The sequence below is a fragment of the Gymnoscopelus braueri genome, assembly GCF_963280865.1.
Source record: "Gymnoscopelus braueri genome assembly, chromosome: 4".
In the NCBI taxonomy this organism is placed as follows: domain Eukaryota; kingdom Metazoa; phylum Chordata; class Actinopteri; order Myctophiformes; family Myctophidae; genus Gymnoscopelus; species Gymnoscopelus braueri.
The window spans coordinates 1,460,122-1,481,770 of NC_137605.1; the positions used below are offsets into that span (position 1 = coordinate 1,460,122).

Here is a 21,649-nt window from a genome sequence, read left to right on the forward strand (position 1 = left end):
AGCCTTGAGTTTGAACTCTGCGTCGTAAGCGTGTCTCTTCTTGACAGGTGCCATTTTGGGGTGTTTATACTGTACGTGGTTATAATGGTTTATACACACACAAGTGGTGTGGGACTGGAATTTGCGGAATTCGCGGGGTTCCCTGCTGTTACGCCCCTTGACTACGGTAGCCACAATTAACCAATATTGATACATACGGTGGCCATAATGCAGTGATGTTGCTAGGTTTTCAATGTAATGGGTCCCCAATTACACGTCTCCCCCCCCCTTCTATCGTTTTCTTTGATCTCCAATCTCCATATCTTCTATGTGTGTGTGACTGTGTACATTATATCCTAATGCAGTGGATCTCAATCCTTTCAGGCAGCGACCCCCCAAAATAATCATATTTGAACTGGGGACCCCCCACCCTGAGAAGCGCTTGGAATTAGGAGTTGAAGCATTTAATTTAGTTTAACTCAGTTCCACAGATACATAGTCAAAATAGCAGATCTACAAGGTCGTGTCTTTTTTTTTAATCTACAAGCTCACAACGCCTTGCTTGTAGATCGCCTCTTTCTTATATTATTTCACAATTTTGACCGTATTTATAGTATAGTTTGTTGATTAGTTTGGATGCAGTAATAGTCTTTTTTCTTTTCTTTCTTGAGGTATTAAAAATATCTTAAAATTCCTTAAATTGTGACTTCACTGTCATCTGGGGACCCCCCCCCCCCAATCATGTGGGGACCCCCCTGGGGGTCCTGACCCACAGGTTGAGAACCACTGTCCTAATGTACATTCTATTTTGCTACTTGTTGTAGTCACAAACTCAGAATACAGGGTACAAACTACAATATAAAGTTCATAATAATAATATGAAAAAGATAATGTACACTTCATAGGAGCAGAGATAGATAGGAACTAAAGAACAACAACGCTTGTGTCGCACCGAAAATAACGATCTGAAAACAATCGCGTCGGTGTTTCGGCTCGCGGGTCGGTTTGGTGCGCGGCCCGCGGCTCACTTTGCAGCGCGGCTCGCGGTTTGGTGTGCGGCTCGCGGGTCGCGGCTCACTTTGCGGCGCGGATCGCGGTTCGGTCTGGTGCACGGCTCGGTTTGGTGCGCGGCTTGCGGCTGGCTTTGGGCGCGGCTCGGTTTGGTGCGCCGCTCGCGGCTCACTTTGCAGCGCGGTTCGCGGCTCACTTTGCCGCGTGGGCCATAATTAACCAATATTGATACATATATTAGGCGCACCTGGTTATAAGGCGCATCCGCACTATAAGGCGCATTAACGGTGCGCCTTATAGTGCGGAAAATACGGTACTTCCGCCAAATTAGTTAAATTTTCTCCAGAAACAGACTGTATCAAATATAAGTGACTGACTATCATAAACGATACAGAACCTCCTCCCTGACAATATCGCAGAGACAGTTTGTTTATTTTTGGACCACAATTCTTATATGAGACGAAGATGACCCAATGTTATTCTCCATAGAGAAATGACTTTACGAACCAGTGACGTCAGGACTTCTGTACTCTATTATGTTACCATTTATTATTATTACAATGTGTTATGTTACCATTTATTATTATTACAATGTGTTATGTTACCATTTATTATTATTACAATGTGTTATGTTACCATTTATTATTATTACAATGTGTTCTCATACCATCATTATTACGATGTAGGCATCTAGCAGACGCTCTTATTTTCCAAAGATTCTTTATGTATGTTGTACTTGTGAACTTGTGTGTTGCGTTGTCCAGAAACTCATTTGCTATTGTTTGTATAAGAATGGAATGGTCAGCTAAAATGTGATGACAGTGACAACCGTACTAATGTAACGTCTCCCTGATCAACCATACTAATGTAACGTCTGTCTGATCCTGCTGCTCAGACTTTGTTTCGTTGGATGGATTCCTGGGAGACATTTCAGACGAGGAAGTCCGACATCGCCGGTCCACGTCGCACCGCGTGCCGCACGGGAGACGGAAAATCGAAAAGGTGAGAAAACACTTCATACAAGAACACTTTAAAACACTTTAAAACACTTTAAAACAAGGACACCGGTTCATAAAACACAGCACACTGTAGATGGTTTGCGTGATTATCTTAATGCATTCTAAATGAGTGATATGTGTCACAGTCTGATAAGAGTTGACCGACTGTCCTGTATATATAAGCTGCTCTCACTGTAAAGTTCTCAGTCTCCACCACTGATTTAACTCATTCCATTCTCTTGGCTAACTCAACATTTTTAAATGTCAAGCACCTCTTAACACATTCCATGCCAGACGTTAATCTCATAATGTACTCACCAGTGCCAACGTGTTATTGTTGTTTTTTTGTTTTTTTCACGTCGCCATAGACCTTTTTAAAATCCATAAGATTGAGCTGTGCACTGTCTGTTTACATCGGCGACATCTCACTGAATCTACCAGTGAAAACCATGTGTCAAACGGAGCTCCATGGTTGTAGTTAGAAGGGTTTACGTTAAACAGTGATATGCGAGGAGAAAAAACTACAAGGAGAACATTAAGTTTCAGTTTCGTCATTAGAACGAGGGCCGACGTGATCGGCAAAACCGGATCCCAAATAATTCTGTTTCCGGTCGTCAAACCGGAACCGGAAATGGATCAAAAAATTCCGTGCACCTGGGGTGAAATCAACGCGAACCGGCGGTTCGCGTAGATCTACGCGATTGGCATTCAATGTGTTAAGTGTTACAGACCTATAAAGGTACATTTGGAACCCCCTCATGGGTGGTCCCTGGACCCCATTTTGAGAACCACTGCTCTGAAAGATGATTCATTGCTTTGTGAGCTTGTAGATTTGCAATTATTTACTGCAGGACACCGCGTTCAATGAAGTGTGAATGAGATGTTGTGTCTATTCAGACACTTCTTATTCAGAACCCTGACTGTGAAACCCTACAGTTCCCCTCTGGACCCAAACCCCCTCACAGTCACATGGTTTACAGGCCATGAAGAAGTGGCTGACATAAAGCTCCCATCCATGAGTAGCTTTCAGGAAAGGGAAGACGGGTCATTTATTCCAAATATTCCTGATGTAGAAGTTCTAACCCAATGAGAGAATGCATGAGAAATTAAGAATGACCGTTCAGATGATAGGTTTCACTCTCCATCTACAGTGTAGAATAGAAGACAGAAGTGCAGAAGTCTGTACACAAACTCATTTCAAATGGGCGTCAATGGCCTAATACAGGGGTGCCCACACTTTTTTGACTTGAGAACTACTTTTAAAACCAGCTGAACAAGATCTACCAACCAACCCAAAAACCTATTTATCTTTAAAATACTTTGAAAATGTACCTGAGAGGGCTTTGGAATGGTGGTGCTGGAAATGGAGGCAACAGTTTTGAATTGGTGGGTTTTTATTTTATTTATATAACTTTGTAATGCTATGTTTGTGCCTAACACTGTTGAAAACAAAGTATGACATGCTGGGTTTTCCTGCTATAGAAGCCATGATGAGAGCTGACAGGCCCTTCTTCATGTCAATCACTCAAGTCACCTTCATTTAAGTGGCAATAGTTTTTTAATATTTCATTTATTTATGTGTTAGGGGCGAGTCATGTGGTCTACCTGCACATCCTTTGTGATCTACTGGTAGATCATGATCTACCTTTTGGGCTCCCCTGGCCTAATCCTACATATAGTTAACGGAATGTCAGTCTGTCTGAAGTGCTTGGTTCTCTTCAGTGGCTGAAGCACACGGCCATTCATCATTAGTAAACGCCCACCGTGAGGAAGCCTGTGTTTCACTTTACCCACATTCAAGCTGTTTATCAGCCTTTTATGGAAACACTGTCTAACTCTACGACCTCAGTTTGCGCAGTTACTGCGCATGCCCAATGGGGATGAATGCATGTTTACAGCGTTGGTTTCGTGAGAGAAGCAAGCAAGCAGGTCTATGAAAACAAGCCCAAACGAAGAGATCCCAAGTCGCTTATAATAAGCGGACATGGCAACATGATCATCTGCAGCCGTGTGTGTCTGTCTGTTCGCACGGGTCCGCGGCCGTGTATGCGCGACCACGCACGTGCGCATGCACGTTGGGGAGGCACGTGTCACAAAGTACATTATTTGTGTTCGCTCGACGGCCGTGTGTGTGTGTGTGTGTTCGCGACGGGGGACGGCTCTGACCGCATGAAGATGTACCGTGGTGTGTGTGTGTGTGTGCTCGCGACGGGGGGCGCGCGCGCGTGTTTGTGCTCGCGACGGGTCGCAAGGTTCATCAAACAGCATGTTAAATGTGTCATGCTCATGGCACTGAAATATAGTGTTGTTGCCTTAGTAGTTGGATTATAAACTATTATTATCTGATACCACCTTAAGATTCTGCAAGTAACACCACTATTTGTAGTGAGATTATCTGTTGACCTTTATTTTAAGTGAAAAACATGCCATCTCTTTTACATTACATCACAGACAGTACATTTCCTCTAAGACTGGAAGAAGAATGTGTGATAAATGTGTGGTTTAGCTGCTCCCATTTTAGAATGAAATAATTAATTGCAAACAAACCATTCTTTTCTCTCGAGGCCTGGCCTACAAAATCCGAATGTCTCAAATGTCTCTAATCCAACCGTGTTCCAGTGTGTTCCATGTTATGTCTGACGACATGTGTTGCTATGGTCCTCATGGATTACAGTTCTCAGTCTACTGATTTCACTCATTTAGATTCCATTAGGCATCATCTAACCATTCACTCACCTCACCATTTGAATCATGATTCTACGTTCACAATACCATTTTTAAACAACATTATTTTCCAGAACTATTCTCTTACACCAATCCAGTATTTTCTTCTTTCATTTTTTTTTTACAATACTGTTTTCTCTTCTCCTCTTTTCAAAACACAAACGTTTTTTTAAATAATCGATTCTCTTACAACGATCCTGTATTTTCTGTAATCGATTTAAATTGTCACCAGTTTGGCAATTGGCGTTGGAATCATGTATCTCTCTCTCTCATCCTTCTCTCTCTCCTTCTCTCTCATCCTTCTCTCTCTCCCTCCCTCTCTCAGGGTCCGTTGGAGGAGACCCCTCCCAGTGTGCTGGCTGCTCTGGCTCATGGTTTTGAGCAGAGGGACAGAGAACCGAGTGAACCCACTCACAAGATCAGAGTGGACTTCAAGGTATGTCACCTGTTCCTCTGTGGCGTTATCACCAGGAGGGTTAGGAGTTAGGAGTTAGCGGTTAGGGGTTAGGGGTAGGGTTAGGGCTAGGGGTTAGGGCTAGGGGGCAGGGGTTAGGGGTTAGGGCTAGGGGGTAGGGGTAGGGGTTAGGGCTAGGGGGTAGGGGTTAGGGGTAGGGGCTAGGGGTTAGGTGTAGGGGTAGGGGTTAGGGCTAGGGGCTAGGGGTTAGGGCTAGGGGGTAGGGGTAGGGGGTAGGGGTTAGGGGTAGGGGCTAGGGGTTAGGTGTAGGGGTAGGGGTTAGGGCTAGGGGCTAGGGGTTAGGGCTAGGGGTTAGGGGTAGGGGTAGGGCTCATGGTTTTGAGCAGAGGGACAGAACCGAGTGAACCCACTCACAAGATCAGAGTGGACTTCAAGGTATGTCACCTGTTCCTCTGCAGTGTTATCACCAGGAGGCGGCGCGGTTGTGCTGTGTATGTGTGTGTGTGGCTGTGTTTTGGTGGTGGCCAGGAGGCTGCTGTACGAGACTCCCTACTTCACCTTTTAACCTCACAAACACTACCTGAACCTAACCTAAACCCTAACCTCACAGAAAAGAGCTGATAAAACAGCACAACCTCCAGTGTGAGGTTGCTTCTCTACACTTCTATGCACTTATACCACCTGTTTTTAGACCCTAACAACACCAGCACCACAGTTAGCCAGGTGGCTAACTGTGGTGGTGGTGTTGTTAGCCTGTTCAGTGGAGTGGGTCACTATCCTCAGTGACTCTGCTGAAGAGTCAGTGTTCTATGTCCATGTCACTCTGCAGGAGGTTTGGCACCAGCAGCTCACATACAGTATGTAGCTAAACCCTCACCACCAATAGGAACTGGTAGAACAGTACTACACCTTCCAGGCTGCTGACTGGAGGAACCAACACTCTGTCCTGTAGATTCCACTTGGGAAGAGAGTGAAGATGCAGCCGTAGACTCCCTCATCCAACAGTGTGACATCAGAGACATGAATAGATGCTGCATTGTGTTCTTTTATGCTCTCAATGAACTGGAATGTAATGTCATCATGACCATATTATAGACCACGCTCTGCTCCATGCTGTGATGTAGTGGTGGGAAAAGTGAACGGACGATTTCGTTGGGCATAGTTACGGGGGGCATGAACCGAAGCGTGAACCAACAGCTTCAGGAAGTGAACGGGTTTGTTAATGTTCACGTCAAAGAACTAGTTATTTTTGAACGAATCGATCATGAACGACCCATCACTACTCTGGTGAGATGCTGATGAAGTCCTGCTTTACTGGGGTTTGTCTAGTTTTGTCATTCCAGAAGATGTGAGTGCTTTCATCAGTTGCAGCTTTATCAGTCAGTGTGCATGGGAAGCAGACATCCTGTCCTTGTACTGCTGTTAGGTTTCCTCCAATCACCTTGATACTCTGCTCTGGGTTCACTAGCATGGACTGCAGCAGCAGTAAAAACATGTTCCTAGACCACATGGGTGTAAAATCATTTCAGCCTACAGAAAAAATAAGAATCTCAAAGATTATCTAGTCCACAGCACTCTTAAAGGAACGAATGGACCAACTAACAGGAGACCACATTACTTTAAAAGCACCCAAATGGTGACCAACAGACACAACAAAAGGGTGTTTGGCATTAAACAAAAAATACAAGCTAACACTAAAAACTGTATTTACTTAATCACCTGCACCAAATGTAACCTTCAATATGTGGGTGAAACACAAAACACAATCGCCACCAGATTAAACCAGCATAGATATAATATAAATAATGCCAAGAAGACCAATTTAATAATCGTTCAACACTTTATGACACATGGAATAAATTCCCTAAAAGTCTCTGGCCTAGAACATAACCCAAATTGGACACTAGGACAAAGGCAATATAACGAAAGACAATGGATAAACAGATTAGGTACAATTTTTCCAGAGGGACTTAATATGACAAACACTAGAAACACACAAAACAACCCTTCTTAATTAAATCAAACAAACTCACAGAAACACAAAGAGACCACCAGGTACTCAGAGAGAACTAAAAGAACAAGGACCCACTCAGAGGAAGGAGGAGTAACACCTGACCGGGATACTAGATTAAGGACAAACACAGAAGCATCAACGACCCTAGGGAAGACAAGGGGCTTCTTCCTGACCCATAGCTTAAAACCCAAATAGGTGTGAGGGTACTCAACCCAAATTCCCACTCAAACCTTCAAAAGGACTAAGTGGGTTAAGACACACATAATCAAACAATGGACCTAGGAAGACTTAGATGAACAAATGTGAAATAATAAGGACCTTGAAATTAAATGTTTTAAGGTCCTCATTACTCTAAACCCTAACCCTTGTAGCAGAAATGGAGAATGGTGTCAGTCCCAGCAAAGACGCACTAGAATTGACCAGTAGTCACTGGGAGGTTCAGTTGGGGCAAACGCAGTCCCCACAAACATCATTTACTATTCTGTGCCTATCGGTACATAATTCGGACGGGGCTGAGTAGGCTCAAAGCGAACTTCGCAACGTTCGGCACGGCAACTCGCGCGCCTTAGCGCGCTCGGTGGTGCCTCTCGTGGCTCAAGTTCGCTTGAGACTGCGCCCCTCCATCGCGGTTAGGTCCATAACTATATTTGTTTTCCTAAATCTTTATTGAGTCCTAATCCTGTACCATTCTTATAATGAGACTATGGATGAATTTTGGTATGCAGTCCAACTAAGGTGGGACTCAGGATGACTGGACGTACCTGCCATGCACAGTCCCAATTGAACATTCCTCACAAAGCTCACTGGCAATTTTATTTATAGTTTGTAAACATGCCTAAAAACCTAAACTTTGAAGAAAGGGAAAATGGTTAACCCTAATGGGGAATCCTTTCTTAGGAAAGGCGAAACAGCCAAAAAGAACTTAGGGCTAAGATTTAGAATTTAGATTAAAGACTTAGTAAACAGAATGTAAAAGTACAAGGACCTTAAAATTAAAGAGTAACGGGATCCCAAAAAGACTTTCTTTCAAAAACAAGATGGCGAGAGCAAAAATTCCTTGCTCTGCCTTTTTCGGAAAGGATGCCCTTTCTAAAAAAGGCTTAGCACTGAAGTCCAACCCAAACCATTCCCTAACCCTGACCTCAGGACCCTAACCCTAACCCTTCACCCTGACCTCGGGACCCTAACCCTAACCCTTCACCCTGACCTCAGGACCCTAACCCTAACCCTTCACCCTCACCTCAGGACCCTAACCCTAACCCTACACCCTGACCTCAGGACCCTAACCCTAACCCTTCATCCTGACCTCAGGACCCTAACCCTAACCCTTCACCCTGACCTCAGGACCCTAACCCTAACCCTTCACCCTGACCTCAGGGAGACCATCTGAACCTCTCAAACCTAGCGTACCTTTTCTGGGGCAAACAGCGGGGGAAAGTAGCTGATCTACAAGCTCACAACGTGTCACAACATGATGCGTTGTAAGCTGGAAGATCAGATATTTTCGGCAAATATATTTGGTGTAGAGGGAAAACGGGTGGCGTGACGTTGCCAGTCTGACTGTGTGTGAACCTGGTGATGTGCCAGTATGGTGGCAGATATCACAACAATGGTTAGTGTCTATTGGCTGTTCACTACTTCTCACAACGCTGTGTGTGTGTGTGTGGTGATAATGCACATCACATCACAATATAGAGTTACAAAACATGACATTTACACATTTAATGACACCAGCAGTACCCACAATGTAAGAGTATTAAATAAACAAAGATTTAAATCATCACTTGTCATGCTAAACACAGTTGTTTAGAGGACAGTTGGCCACTCATCTACATTACATTGTTAGGAAGAAGCCTAATCTATGTTTACATTACAAAGGAGAGTCAATGACCAGAGTCTGCTACTCATACCTGTGGATCTGAGAGGGAGTACTTTAGTGTAATGGAAACAGTAGATATTTTGATGTGGTGTGGTATAGTGTGGTACTAAAGCTGCAGTCCAAATCCAGCTTAATTACCAGGTGGTTCAATCAAAGTTTTCTATCTACCATGTGAGTATCAACAGTAGACTGCATGGGGTTTACTACCCAAGTCTGCAGGGGCACAAGGCGGCGTTTCTGTTACATCTACATGTGGAAGTGTCTTCTCCCCCCTGAGCGCTCAGCATGGCCGTCTGAGCAGCCATCAGCTGTGTGAAGCTAAAACAAAGTTGAGGAATGATGATAAAGGTCAACAAAATGATTTCATGTACTGTTCACGTTTAAAATGTCTGAGCAATCCTCTTAAAAGTGTGTGTGTGTGTGTGCTGCAGGAGGACTGTACACTGGAGAACGTGTGGATGATGGGTGGTCTCAGCATCCTGACCTCAGTGTCCGTGCCCCCCATGCCCCCCTGTGTCTGCCTGCTCTGTGCCAGTAAAGGTCAACACGAGGTAAGTGTCTTTTTGCATCCATTAAATGAACTAAACACACTGTTAACACATCGGGTGCCAGCGTTTTATTAAAACACATTACTTTGAGTGCCAGAAATGTCACCGTTGGTAACGCTGTGCTGTTTATAGCTGTGGACTCCACGGCGAGCACCCACACGTAAACAATGGATGCGTGCACGACCATCGATGGTCCTGGCTAACGCCTGGAACAATAACATCTCTCACGCGAGTCGCCATTACGGAGTAATCGCCCATCGAAAATGACTCGTTTTGCCCAACGTAAAAAGTTAAGGAGATACCGAGGTTTTCATCAAGGAGATAGAACGGGAGCGGACGGGAGCCATGTTTTTTGGCACGGTGATCCATCTGTCCCTTCCTTCACCGTGGGTGATTCCAGAGCTGCGCAAGCCCCCCCCCCCCCCCCCCTTGTGAAAAAAACCAAAAAGACTGATAACACCCATGTGCTACTCTGTGAAAACACGTTTTTTACCGTGTTTGGCACCCGATGTGTTAAACATGTTATATGTCATTGTGGATATTGTACAAAGAGGATTAAAGTAACCTAATCTAATCTAAAACTGCTATGTTACATAATCTACGTCTCATTGGAGGGCTGTGTACAGTTAGAAACCTGCCTACCAGTGACATCATGGATTGGGGATTCTCAAGCTAAGCCTTTCTCTCTTTGAAAGTTTTTCCATGCTGACATAGAAGACATTGTTCTTGCATTATCGATAATAAAAAAAGAAGTACGAAATGACCGAATCTACCTATGTTCACGAGTAGACACTGAACTGTCCATAGTCAGGAGTAGACGGGTTTCTGAACTGTCCATAGTTCTGAGACAGTGAGTACTGTAGACGGAAATGATGGCATCTTATCCATTAAAACCGGGAACACATCTGTGTAACCACCTTAACCATTATTTTATAATTTGGCTATTCTAAAATAGCAGATATATATATATATATATATATACAGCTATGAGCTTGAGCTGGTAGAAAATGTGTGTAAATATTTGAATATATTTATATATATTTTTTTTTTAAGCAAACATGTTTAACTCCAATCTTTGCTTCTAGGGGGTCCCTGGAACAACATATTTTGAGATGGGGGTCCTTGACATGAAAACATTTGAGAATCACTGATTATAGCAACATAAGTGTTTTAAAAAAACCTGTTAGGATTTAGAAGACATTTGTAGAATCCCCTCAGAAGCAAAGATATGGGTTAAAAATGTTCACTTTACAAAAATGTATATTCAAAGATTTGCACAAATTTTCCACGATTAAAAAAAAATAGCAGATCTACACGCTCATAGCGCTATGAGCTTGTAGATCTGCTATTTTTTGAATAGCCAAAGAAAACTTAAAATGACACAGATTTGTTCCCCGTCTGAATGGGTTACGGTAGCTCCACCAAACTGACTACAAACTGACTACAGACTGACTACAGACTGGCAGTCGGTTGGAAGGTGTGAGAAAAAAAGTTTATGAATGCACCTGAGAGCCCAGACCAGACAGACTGCTACTACGGTGCTAAACATAGACAACATGAGAGCCCACACCGACAGACTGCTACTACGGTGCTAAACATAGACAACATGAGAGCCCACACCGACAGACTGCTACTACGGTGCTAAACATAGACAACATGAGAGCCCACACCGACAGACTGCTACTACGGTGCTAAACATAGACAACATGAGAGCCCACACCGACAGACTGCTACTACAGTGCTAAACATAGACAACATGAGAGCCCACACCGACAGACTGCTACTACGGTGCTAAACATAGACAACATGAGAGCCCACACCGACAGACTGCTACTACGGTGCTAAACATAGACAACATGAGAGCCCACACCGACAGACTGCTACTACGGTGCTAAACATAGACAACATGAGAGCCCACACCGACAGACTGGACCAATTGTATAAAGATAAGGTTGAAAATAGGTGACGTGTTCCCCTCCTCCTCCCTGTTGTTCTAATGTACTGATTCAGTTCTACAGAACTTGGTGAATGAGACGCAAGTTCTACAGAACTGTGTCAGGTTATGAGTTCATAAGCAGGTTGGGAAATGACATAAGTACTATAAATATGTTGTCATTTCACAACAGGAAAGGAACAAAGGGAATGAGTAGTGAGTGGACAGAACAGGGGATTACAGAAACCATGGCTCGTCTGACATATCTTAATTGGGACCAAGGAGTTGGACATGCTTTAGATTTTGACACAGTACAAGTATATTGTGCAGGTAGACATTTTAGCCTGTGGGTGGTGCTAGAGGGAAGGCCATGGGAACACCAACAAACGACTCCGTGGAGCATGTCTGGCTAACATTGTAAGCTTGTAGCCTTTTTCCAGGTTATTAGTTATTTTAAGATGAAAGAGTATATGTGAAGTGGTCAAACTAGCAATAGAAAACATGTCCAATCTTCCAGAACCCCCTAATGAACTGAACTAATGAACTGAACTAATGAACTGAACTGGTTGGCTGTATGGCTCCTAAACATCATTTTACGTATTGAGGTCATATTGTTTAAGACAGGGAGGGGTCTTCAATGTTTTTCAGGCCAAGGACCCCTTAGCTGAGAGAGGGATGAAGCAGGGACCCCCCCCCCCCACTATATATTGAAACAATTGTATTGCAGATAATTTGTTTTCATAGACTTATTTGACATTATCTTTTCTATTAACACATTCCATGCCAGAGGTTAATATCGTAATGTACTCACCAGTGCCAGCGTTTTATTGTTGATTTTTTGTTTTTTTCATGTCGCCACAGACCTCGCTAAATAAGTTAAAAGTGCGCGTTCATTTGGTTCTAAACACACAGCGGATCTGTGTGAAACGGCCAGCGAAAACCCTTTCCAAATCCGAGCCGCCATCTTGAAGATACAGCGGTGAACGCTAAACAGTGATCACCGAGGAGAAAAAAAACAACCGAGAAAATCGAGTTTTAGACAGGATCCCAGACAGGAAGCGGATACGATCGAAAAAAACGGAACCCGAATAATTCCGTTTCCGGTGGTGCTACCGGAAACGGAAGTGGATAAAAAATTTCAGAAAGTGCACTTTTTGTAAAATCTACGCGAACCACCGGTTCGCGTAGATGGCGGCTTTAAATAGGTTCGCGTAGATCTACGCGATTGGCAGTCAATGTGTTAATATGTTGGATTCGTGTTAACGTGTATATTCAGACATTTAACCTTTTTAAACCCTCAATATTTAGTCAACTCGACCGTTTTCGGCCTTTTCTTTTTCCCACTGCACCAACTCTCCGAAAATAGCTGAAAATAGCTGATCTACAAGCTCACAACAAGCTCGCAGCGCGTTGAAAATATTTTAGATTGGGGCACGAAATAACCGTTTAAATGACTTATTTAGTCAGCCTGTGGCCATGTTTCCCATTCAACCCGGAAAACCCCCCTACGTCCGCTGTCAGTACAGCTCCCGGTTTGGCTACAATGGGAAACATGGTCACAGGCTGACTAAATAAGTCATTTAAACGGTTATTTCGTGCCCCAACCTAAAATATTTTCCACCCAACCAAACCTTAAACATCTGTACGCGTTGGAATCTACCATTAGTTTTTGGACACGATGTATACAAAAGGCTAAACAGCGGAGCCTTGGCGGACGTTCTACCGATTCTGGGTGACATCCACATAGAACCTCATCTCGGAGCTGTATAGCGGAGTGAGAGGTTCTTAATGGAGCTATTCTGTTCCATGCTGTATTACCAGGTGTTAAACTCTGTTCTGTTCTTTAGATGCTGTATTGCCAGGTGTTACCAGGTGTTAAACTCTGTTCTGTTCTTTAGATGCTGTATTGCCAGGTGTTACCAGGTGTTAAACTCTGTTCTGTTCTTTAGATGCTGTATTGTCAGGTCTGCTGTGAACCGTTCCACCGTTTCTGCCTGGAGCCGTCGGAGCGCCCCTCGGAGGAGAACAAGGAGAACTGGTGCTGCCGCCGCTGCAAGTTCTGCCATGTGTGTGGCAGAAGAAACAAACACTCAAGGGTACAGACATTACTTTTTACTTACACTATTGTTGCTGCTTTTCTTTTCTTTTTCTTTTCTTTTAAGCCTTTATTTGATGGTGACAGTGCAGAGGGAGTCACATAAATGGTACATTTATATAGCGCTTTACATAGATTGTGCATTACATTCACACACACATTCATACACCGATGGAGGAGGAAATCATGCAAGGCACCAACCTGCTCATCAGGAGCAATTAGGGGTTCAGTGTCTTGCTCAAGGACACTTCTACACTAACTCTAGGGGAGCGCCCCAGCCCGGGATCGAACTGGGAACCTTGCAGTTTCCAGTTCACTCTACCCGGCCACTCTACCCCTGAGCCACTGCCGCCCCATATTATCCAGCATAACTGAACCAGGGGACTCTTACTTTTACTAGTATTTCCAATTTTCAATGCTTGTACTTCTACTCCACTGCATCTCAGAGGCAAATATTATACTTTTACTCCACTACAATTATTTGAAAACTTTAGTTACTTTGTAGATTTTAATTATTATTACAAAAACACACATTAACCACTTCAGTCCTATATACATTTTGGCCATTTGAAAATACCGGATCTACAAGCTCACAATGCGTCGCATCGCTTTTAGATCTGCTATTTTCAAATGATTTGTTTACATTTGAAAACTAGTGAAATGGGACCTTCTGCACTTTTACCTTTGGTACTGGGATACTTCACTCTCGGGCCGGGGACACATTTAAAAAAAATATTAAAAATAAATGAAAAAAGTTATGGAAAATTCATGGCCCCCTCACGCATTAGTAGGACACTCTAATGCGTGAGGGGGCCATGAATTTTCCATAACTTTTTTCATTTATTTTTAATATTTTTTTTAAATTTGTCCCCGGCCCTAAAGTGAAGTATCCCTTTAAGTACATTTTGATGCCAGTACTTTTGTACTTTTACTCAAGTACATGTTGAATTCCGGACTTTTACTTGTATCAGTATTTCTACATTGCAGTATTAATACTTTTACTTAACTAAAAACATTGAGGACTTTTTCCACCACTGGTGACAGTGCAGTGGGTGTCAGATCTTATCCAGTATAACTGAACCAGGAGACTGAACGGCGCATATTGCACCCTGGTGTCATGCACCATGACCACTTTTATATCTATAATATATATATAATGCACCCTGGTGTCATGCACCATGACCACTTTTATATCTATAATATATATATAATGCACCCTGGTGTTATGCACCATGACCACTTTTATATCTATAATATATATATAATGCACCCTGGTGTCATGCACCATGACCACTTTTATATCTATAATATATATATAATGCACCCTGGTGTTATGCACCATGACCACTTTTATATCTATAATATATATATAATGCACCCTGGTGTCATGCACCATGACCACTTTTATTCTCATGTTGGTCAGTAGGAAGTTGATTCAGTGTAAAACCATGTTTTTCTTGTGCTGTTTCAGTAAACCATGTTTTTCTTGTGCTGTTTCAGTAAAACCATGTTTTTCTTGTGCTGTTTCAGTAAACCATGTTTTTCTTGTGCTGTTTCAGTAAAACCATGTTTTTCTTGTGTCCACTCAGCCTCTGTTGGAGTGCGAGCGTTGCCAGAACTGCTATCATGCTTCCTGTCTGGGACCCAACTACCCCAAACACAACAAGAAGAGGAAAGCCTGGGTGAGGTTACTGTGACTCTTAGTCTCATCATCAATGACTGATGTGTCCAGAATGTCCCCAGGAACCAGACCATCAGAGATGTCCGCCTACTGAAGAGTCCTGCACGGGTCTAATTTTCACAACCCGCACCCGCCCGCCCGCCCGTCAATAATCAGATCCGTAGGCCGTGATTATATCAAAATACAAACCAGACACGCCCGTCAAATAATGGACCCGTTGTCCTCCCTGTTACCCGTGATTTCATGCAGTAAATAGCCTACAGACAGTCACTCAATCTAAAAGTGTGTTAAAATGCTTTTAACACAAGATGGCAGCCTTCAACATTAGCGCTACATTCAGTGCTCAGGTTCGTTCAGAAATCTGCACGTTAAGTGAAGCTTGCCAGCAAAGCGAGCTTTCCATATAAAGCCACGCGCGAGAACAGACCAAGTACAGAACCAACTCTGGTCTGTTTGACTAAGAGGGTTTAAGAGGTTAATATAACAATCCTGATACCGTCCCTGCTTTTGAAAAACAATCCTATCTCCGTCCCTACAGGAAGGATCCCCCTAAAGTGCAACACATTTTGATTTAGTTCTAGTCGTAGTCTTTTCAATAAAATACTGTTTAGTTTTAGTCATATTTTAGTCGCCTGAAATGTTTACTTTTAGTTTAGTTTTAGTCGACTAAATATAATAATATTTTAGTCGACTAAATCTACAGTTGATAAAACAAAATGATTTTCACAAAATAGCAGATCTACAAGCTCACAACGCGTCGCGCTGCGCCGCGTTGTGAGCTTGTAGATCTGCTATTTTCGGTCTGTGACACGCACACGCACCCATGATGACTTGTGATAGTTCTACTGGATCTCTTCTCTAGTCCCTCCCTAACATTTTAGTCTAGTTTTTATTTTATTTGACAACAGTGTCAACATATTTAGTCATAGTTTTAGTCATCATAGCTTAGTTGTTATTTAGTTTTCCTCAGTGAAAAAAGGGCAACAGACATTTTTCGTCATAGTTTTAGTCGCCGAAATCAACACTGGTTTCCACCCAGGTCGAGCCCATACATTGAGGCGGTGTAGCGCCCAGGATCACTTAGACAATTTGCTCACATGGCTGCATTGTGTGTGTGTGTGTGTGTGTAGGTGTGCATGACGTGCGTCAGGTGTAAGAGCTGTGGGGTCACACCAGGGAAGAGCTGGGACACCGACTGGAACCACGAGAAAGGGATCTGTCCCGACTGCACCAAACTCTACGACCAGGGTGAGTGCAGCGCTCAACACGCTAAACATTACCTTCTCTCTCTCTCTCCTATTCTGTCTAGTCATCTGTCAATCCCTCTCTCCTCTCCTGTCTCTCTCCTCCTGGAATCTGATCTTGTGTTAAATGTGTTGCTTTTCTTTTATCAGTTATGCATCACAGCTGTCTCTAATGATATCGTGTGTGTGTGTGTGTGTGTGTGTGTGTGTGTGTGTGTGTTAGTTTTGGGGGGAGGGTTGGGCTGTGCTGGGCTCCGTGCATCACTACTGTACATGTACAGTGTTCATTTGTTTTAAACTCCATTCCTGGCTGGATTGTCTTGACATTCACGTTGAAGTCAGCGTCTGTTTTGGGGGTCTACACTTTAAGGCTGCAGCATTATCCAATGAAGTCAAGATTCTTTGGCTTTTGTAGGGTTTATTGAACCAAAGTTTTAGAGAACAAAAGCTATCCATTGTTCTCTCTGCTGGCAGAGTCAAACTTTGGACCCATTGTGTAAAGAAAATAAATCACACCCACCTTCAGACCAACCATGTTTGCCTAGGCTGTGTTTCCACCAAAGCATTTCATTCCAGCTGAAAGCTCAAGGCGCTAAAAACGCTTCCAAAGTAACGCCCAGAGCAAATGCCCAAATATTTAACCTAATGCATGTCAAACTGGGGTTCTTTGAAATATACAAACTTTGGGCACCCAGATAAAACACACAGCGTAAAGTAGACGTTCAGAGTCTCATCACGCTGCTGGAGTTTACAAACACACGTTCCTCTCATTGTAAACCATTCAAAACATATGCTGTGCTCAGGAAAAAAAAGTCTTGGTCTGCAAATATCTCCATTATTGTCTCTCCTCACTCTTTGTCCTTCTCTCTTCCTCACCAGGAAACTACTGTCCCATCTGCTTCAAGTGCTACGAGGACAATGACTATGACAGTCAGATGATGCAGTGTGGGACCTGTAACCACTGGGTCCACGCCAAGTGTGAGGACCTGACAGGTACATACAACATGTTAACCACTGTGTGAGGACCTGACAGGTACATACAACATGTTAACCACTGTGTGAGGACCTGACAGGTACATACAACATGTAAACCACAGTGTGAGGACCTGACAGGTACATACAACATGTTAACCACTGTGTGAGGACCTGACGGGTACATACAACATGTAAACCACTGTGTGAGGACCTGACAGGTACATACAACATGTAAACCACTGTGTGAGAACCTGACGGGTACATACAACATGTAAACCACTGTGTGAGGACCTGACAGGTACATACAACATGTAAACCACTGTGTGAGGACCTGACAGGTACATACAACATGTTAACCACTGTGTGAGGACCTGACAGGTACATACAACATGTAAACCACTGTGTGAGGACCTGACAGGTAAAATCAACATGTAAACCAATCAGCCACCTGAACCCTAACCGGCTGAATTATCAGGCAGTGAGGTAGATTCCCCAAAGACCCCGGACATTTATCACATTTTCCAGAAGTCCTCTTTTGTCTGACCCATCGATGCGTAAGTTCTCATGCACACTGCTAGTAGGCTGACTCTGTATTGTCACCTACACTACCTTTCACATGATGTTTTATACTTTTTGAAATATCTAAATTTAACATTTTAATGGAAGTTAAAGCTGGTCACATGAAGTCAGAGATCCACATAGGTGTCACAATCACACCCTTCCCATGTGTATCCGGACATCCACATGGTTTATTTTAATTATATTTTAAGGTGTTGTCAGCTACTAAGTTGCCCGTGACACACACACATTGACGTCATGTATTGGGGTCACAGTGTACATGACTAATTACATTGTGACCACAATATATGATGGCAGTTATATTAGTGAAGCTTCCCTTTTTCTATTTCTCTATTTGTGGTAGTAACCACAGCATCAGTCAGCAACACGTGCACAAGATGACGGCGGCATTGATACCTTTCACTTACTTACTTGCAAAATGTTTTAACAACCGGACAGTTATTTTTGGCGCAGGACGCCATCGTACGACTAAGCATAAATCAGGCATCAAAGCAACGTGTCCTTTTATGTTATTATGGTGGGCCTAATATTCTGTCTTTTTTTGGTACCCTGGGGGGGGGAACCAGGTCATTAACCCAGTCATTAGTCAATCTGTTACTACATATTTGTGTGAAACGGTTCCTAAGTTATTGGTAATAATAAGTAATTAATTGTAAACTAGTAATTGACTCAGTTGGGTTGCAGTGTTCACATATAGTGAAAAAACCATCAAGCAGCTTCAATTTTATTATAGTGTCAAATCACAACAAGTTGTCTCAAGACACTTTACATGTAAAGAAGAGACCCGACATCCCACCCTGAGCAAATTTTGCGACAGTGGCAACAAAAAACTCCCTCTTTAACTGGAAGAAACGTCAGGCAGACCCTAGGCTCTAGGGTGGCGGCCTTCTGCCTCGACCGTGTCGGGGGAAAGAAGAGAGGGAGAGGGAGAGACAGAAAGAGATACAGTGCAAGTAGTAACAATAACAAGCTCAAAGGTTCATTCATTAATGGAGGACCGGTAAAAGGTCATTTTTAACAGCAATTGTAATTCTTTAAACCAGGGGTCTTCAACGTTTTCAAGCCATGGACCCCTTAGCTGAGCGAGGGATGAAGCAGGGACCCCCTCTATATTGTATAAAATTGTGTTTTACCTTTTTTTTTGTTAGCTTTTTTTGTTTACTTGGTCTGCTCTTTTTTCTCTCTACACCTAAACCACTTTGCCAAAAATAGCAGATCTACAAGCTCACAACACCTCGCAGCGTGAGGCGTTGTGAGCTTGTAGATCTGCTATTTTTGAAGAAAAAAGAGGATGCTAGGGTTCAAGTGGTTAAGGTAAAAAAACAAAACATATCACACAAAGATTTAGCGGACCCCCTGTAGTAACTCTGAGGACCCCCTAGGGGTCCCGGACCCCCTGTTGAAGACCCCTCGCTCTAAACCTCTCTCTCTCTGTGTCCCTTGGTTCCAGACGACCTGTATGAGATCCTGTCCAGTCTTCCAGAGAGCGTGGTGTACTCCTGTCGGCCGTGCAGCCTGACCACGCCCAGCGCCTGGAGGGAGCTGCTCTACATCGAGCTGAGGGCCGGCGTGGAGAAGGTCCTGGCCTGTCTGCTGTCCTCCACGCTGACCCAACACCTGGTCACCTGCTCACAGGTAACACTCTGACCAACACCTGGTCACCTGCTCACAGGTAACACTCTGACCCAACACCTGGTCACCTGCTCACAGGTAACACTCTGACCCAACACCTGGTCACCTGCTCACAGGTAACACTCTGACCCAACACCTGGTCACCTGCTCACAGGTAACACTCTGACCCAACACCTGGTCACCTGCTCACAGGTAACACTCTGACCCAACACCTGGTCACCTGCTCACAGGTAACACTCTGACCCAACACCACACAGGTAACACTCTGACCCAACACCTGGTCACCTGCTCACAGGTAACACTCTGACCCAACACCTGGTCACCTGCTCACAGGTAACACTCTGACCCAACACCACACAGGTAACACTCTGACCCAACACCTGGTCACCTGCTCACAGGTAACACTCTGACCCAACACCTGGTCACCTGCTCACAGGTAACACTCTGACACAGCACCTGGTCACCTGCTCACAGGTAACACTCTGACCCAACACCTGGTCACCTGCTCACAGGTAACACTCTGACACAGCACCTGGTCACCTGCACACAGGTTTGATTGATTGAATACTTTATTAACAGTTTGCAAATGGTCTGATTATACAATGGTGCTAAAAGGAGAACACAGCATTGTGGTCCTGGGCCGCTTTTCTTTTCTGTTTACACCAAATCTCTTTGCCAAAAATCACAGATCTACAAGATCCTAAACACGTCGCGTTGCCACACGTTGTTAGCTGTTAGCTTCTAGACCGGCTAATGTTAACCCCCAGCATATGGATCCTGGGTTTCAAGTGGTTAAGTCATGTTAAAAGAAGCCCCTGTGCTGTGTGTTCTGCAGTATAACATGTATGTACTGTGTGTTCTGCAGTATAACATGTATGTACTGTGTGTTCTGCAGTATAACATGTATGTTCTGTGTGTTCTGCAGTATAACATGTATGTACTGTGTGTTCTGCAGTATAACATGTATGTACTGTGTGTTCTACAGTATAACATGTATGTTCTGTGTGTTCTGCAGTATAACATGTATGTACTGTGTGTTCTACAGTATAACATGTATGTACTGTGTGTTCTGCAGTATAACATGTATGTTCTGTGTGTTCTGCAGTATAACATGTATGTACTGTGTGTTCTACAGTATAACATGTATGTACTGTGTGTTCTGCAGTATAACATGTATGTACTGCAGTATAACATGTATGTTCTGTGTGTTCTGCAGTATAACATGTATGTACTGTGTGTTCTACAGTATAACATGTATGTACTGTGTGTTCTACAGTATAACATGTATGTACTGTGTGTTCTGCAGTATAACATGTATGTACTGTGTGTTCTACAGTATAACATGTATGTACTGTGTGTTCTACAGTATAACATGTATGTACTGTGTGTTCTGCAGTATAACATGTATGTTCTGTGTGTTCTGCAGTATAACATGTATGTACTGTGTGTTCTGCAGTATAACATGTATGTACTGTGTGTTCTGCAGTATAACATGTATGTACTGTGTGTTCTACAGTATAACATGTATGTACTGTGTGTTCTACAGTATAACATGTATGTACTGTGTGTTCTGCAGTATAACATGTATGTTCTGTGTGTTCTACAGTATAACATGTATGTACTGTGTGTTCTGCAGTATAACATGTATGTACTGTGTGTTCTACAGTATAACATGTATGTACTGTGTGTTCTGCAGTATAACATGTATGTACTGCAGTATAACATGTATGTACTGTGTGTTCTACAGTATAACATGTATGTTCTGTGTGTTCTGCAGTATAACATGTATGTACTGTGTGTTCTACAGTATAACATGTATGTTCTGTGTGTTCTGCAGTATAACATGTATGTACTGTGTGTTCTGCAGTATAACATGTATGTACTGTGTGTTCTGCAGTGTTAAACATGTATGTACTGTGTGTTCTGCAGTATAACATGTATG

At 43.3% G+C, this 21,649-nt stretch overlaps 1 protein-coding gene across 1 annotated transcript in view; it reads left to right on the forward strand.

Moving 5' to 3' along the window:
- Window positions 1-21,649, forward strand: part of kmt2bb (lysine (K)-specific methyltransferase 2Bb) — a gene marked incomplete at its 5' end in the record, with an annotated part of 102,254 nt that overhangs the window by 30,876 nt on the left and 49,729 nt on the right. The window contains 9 exons of the mRNA XM_080427181.1: window positions 1,886-1,992; window positions 5,038-5,148; window positions 9,452-9,571; window positions 13,349-13,363; window positions 13,466-13,597; window positions 15,186-15,278; window positions 16,408-16,525; window positions 17,401-17,514; window positions 19,526-19,710. Coding sequence (XP_080283307.1) covers window positions 1,886-1,992; window positions 5,038-5,148; window positions 9,452-9,571; window positions 13,349-13,363; window positions 13,466-13,597; window positions 15,186-15,278; window positions 16,408-16,525; window positions 17,401-17,514; window positions 19,526-19,710 — 995 coding nt within the window. The remainder of the gene's footprint in view (window positions 1-1,885; window positions 1,993-5,037; window positions 5,149-9,451; window positions 9,572-13,348; window positions 13,364-13,465; window positions 13,598-15,185; window positions 15,279-16,407; window positions 16,526-17,400; window positions 17,515-19,525; window positions 19,711-21,649) is intronic.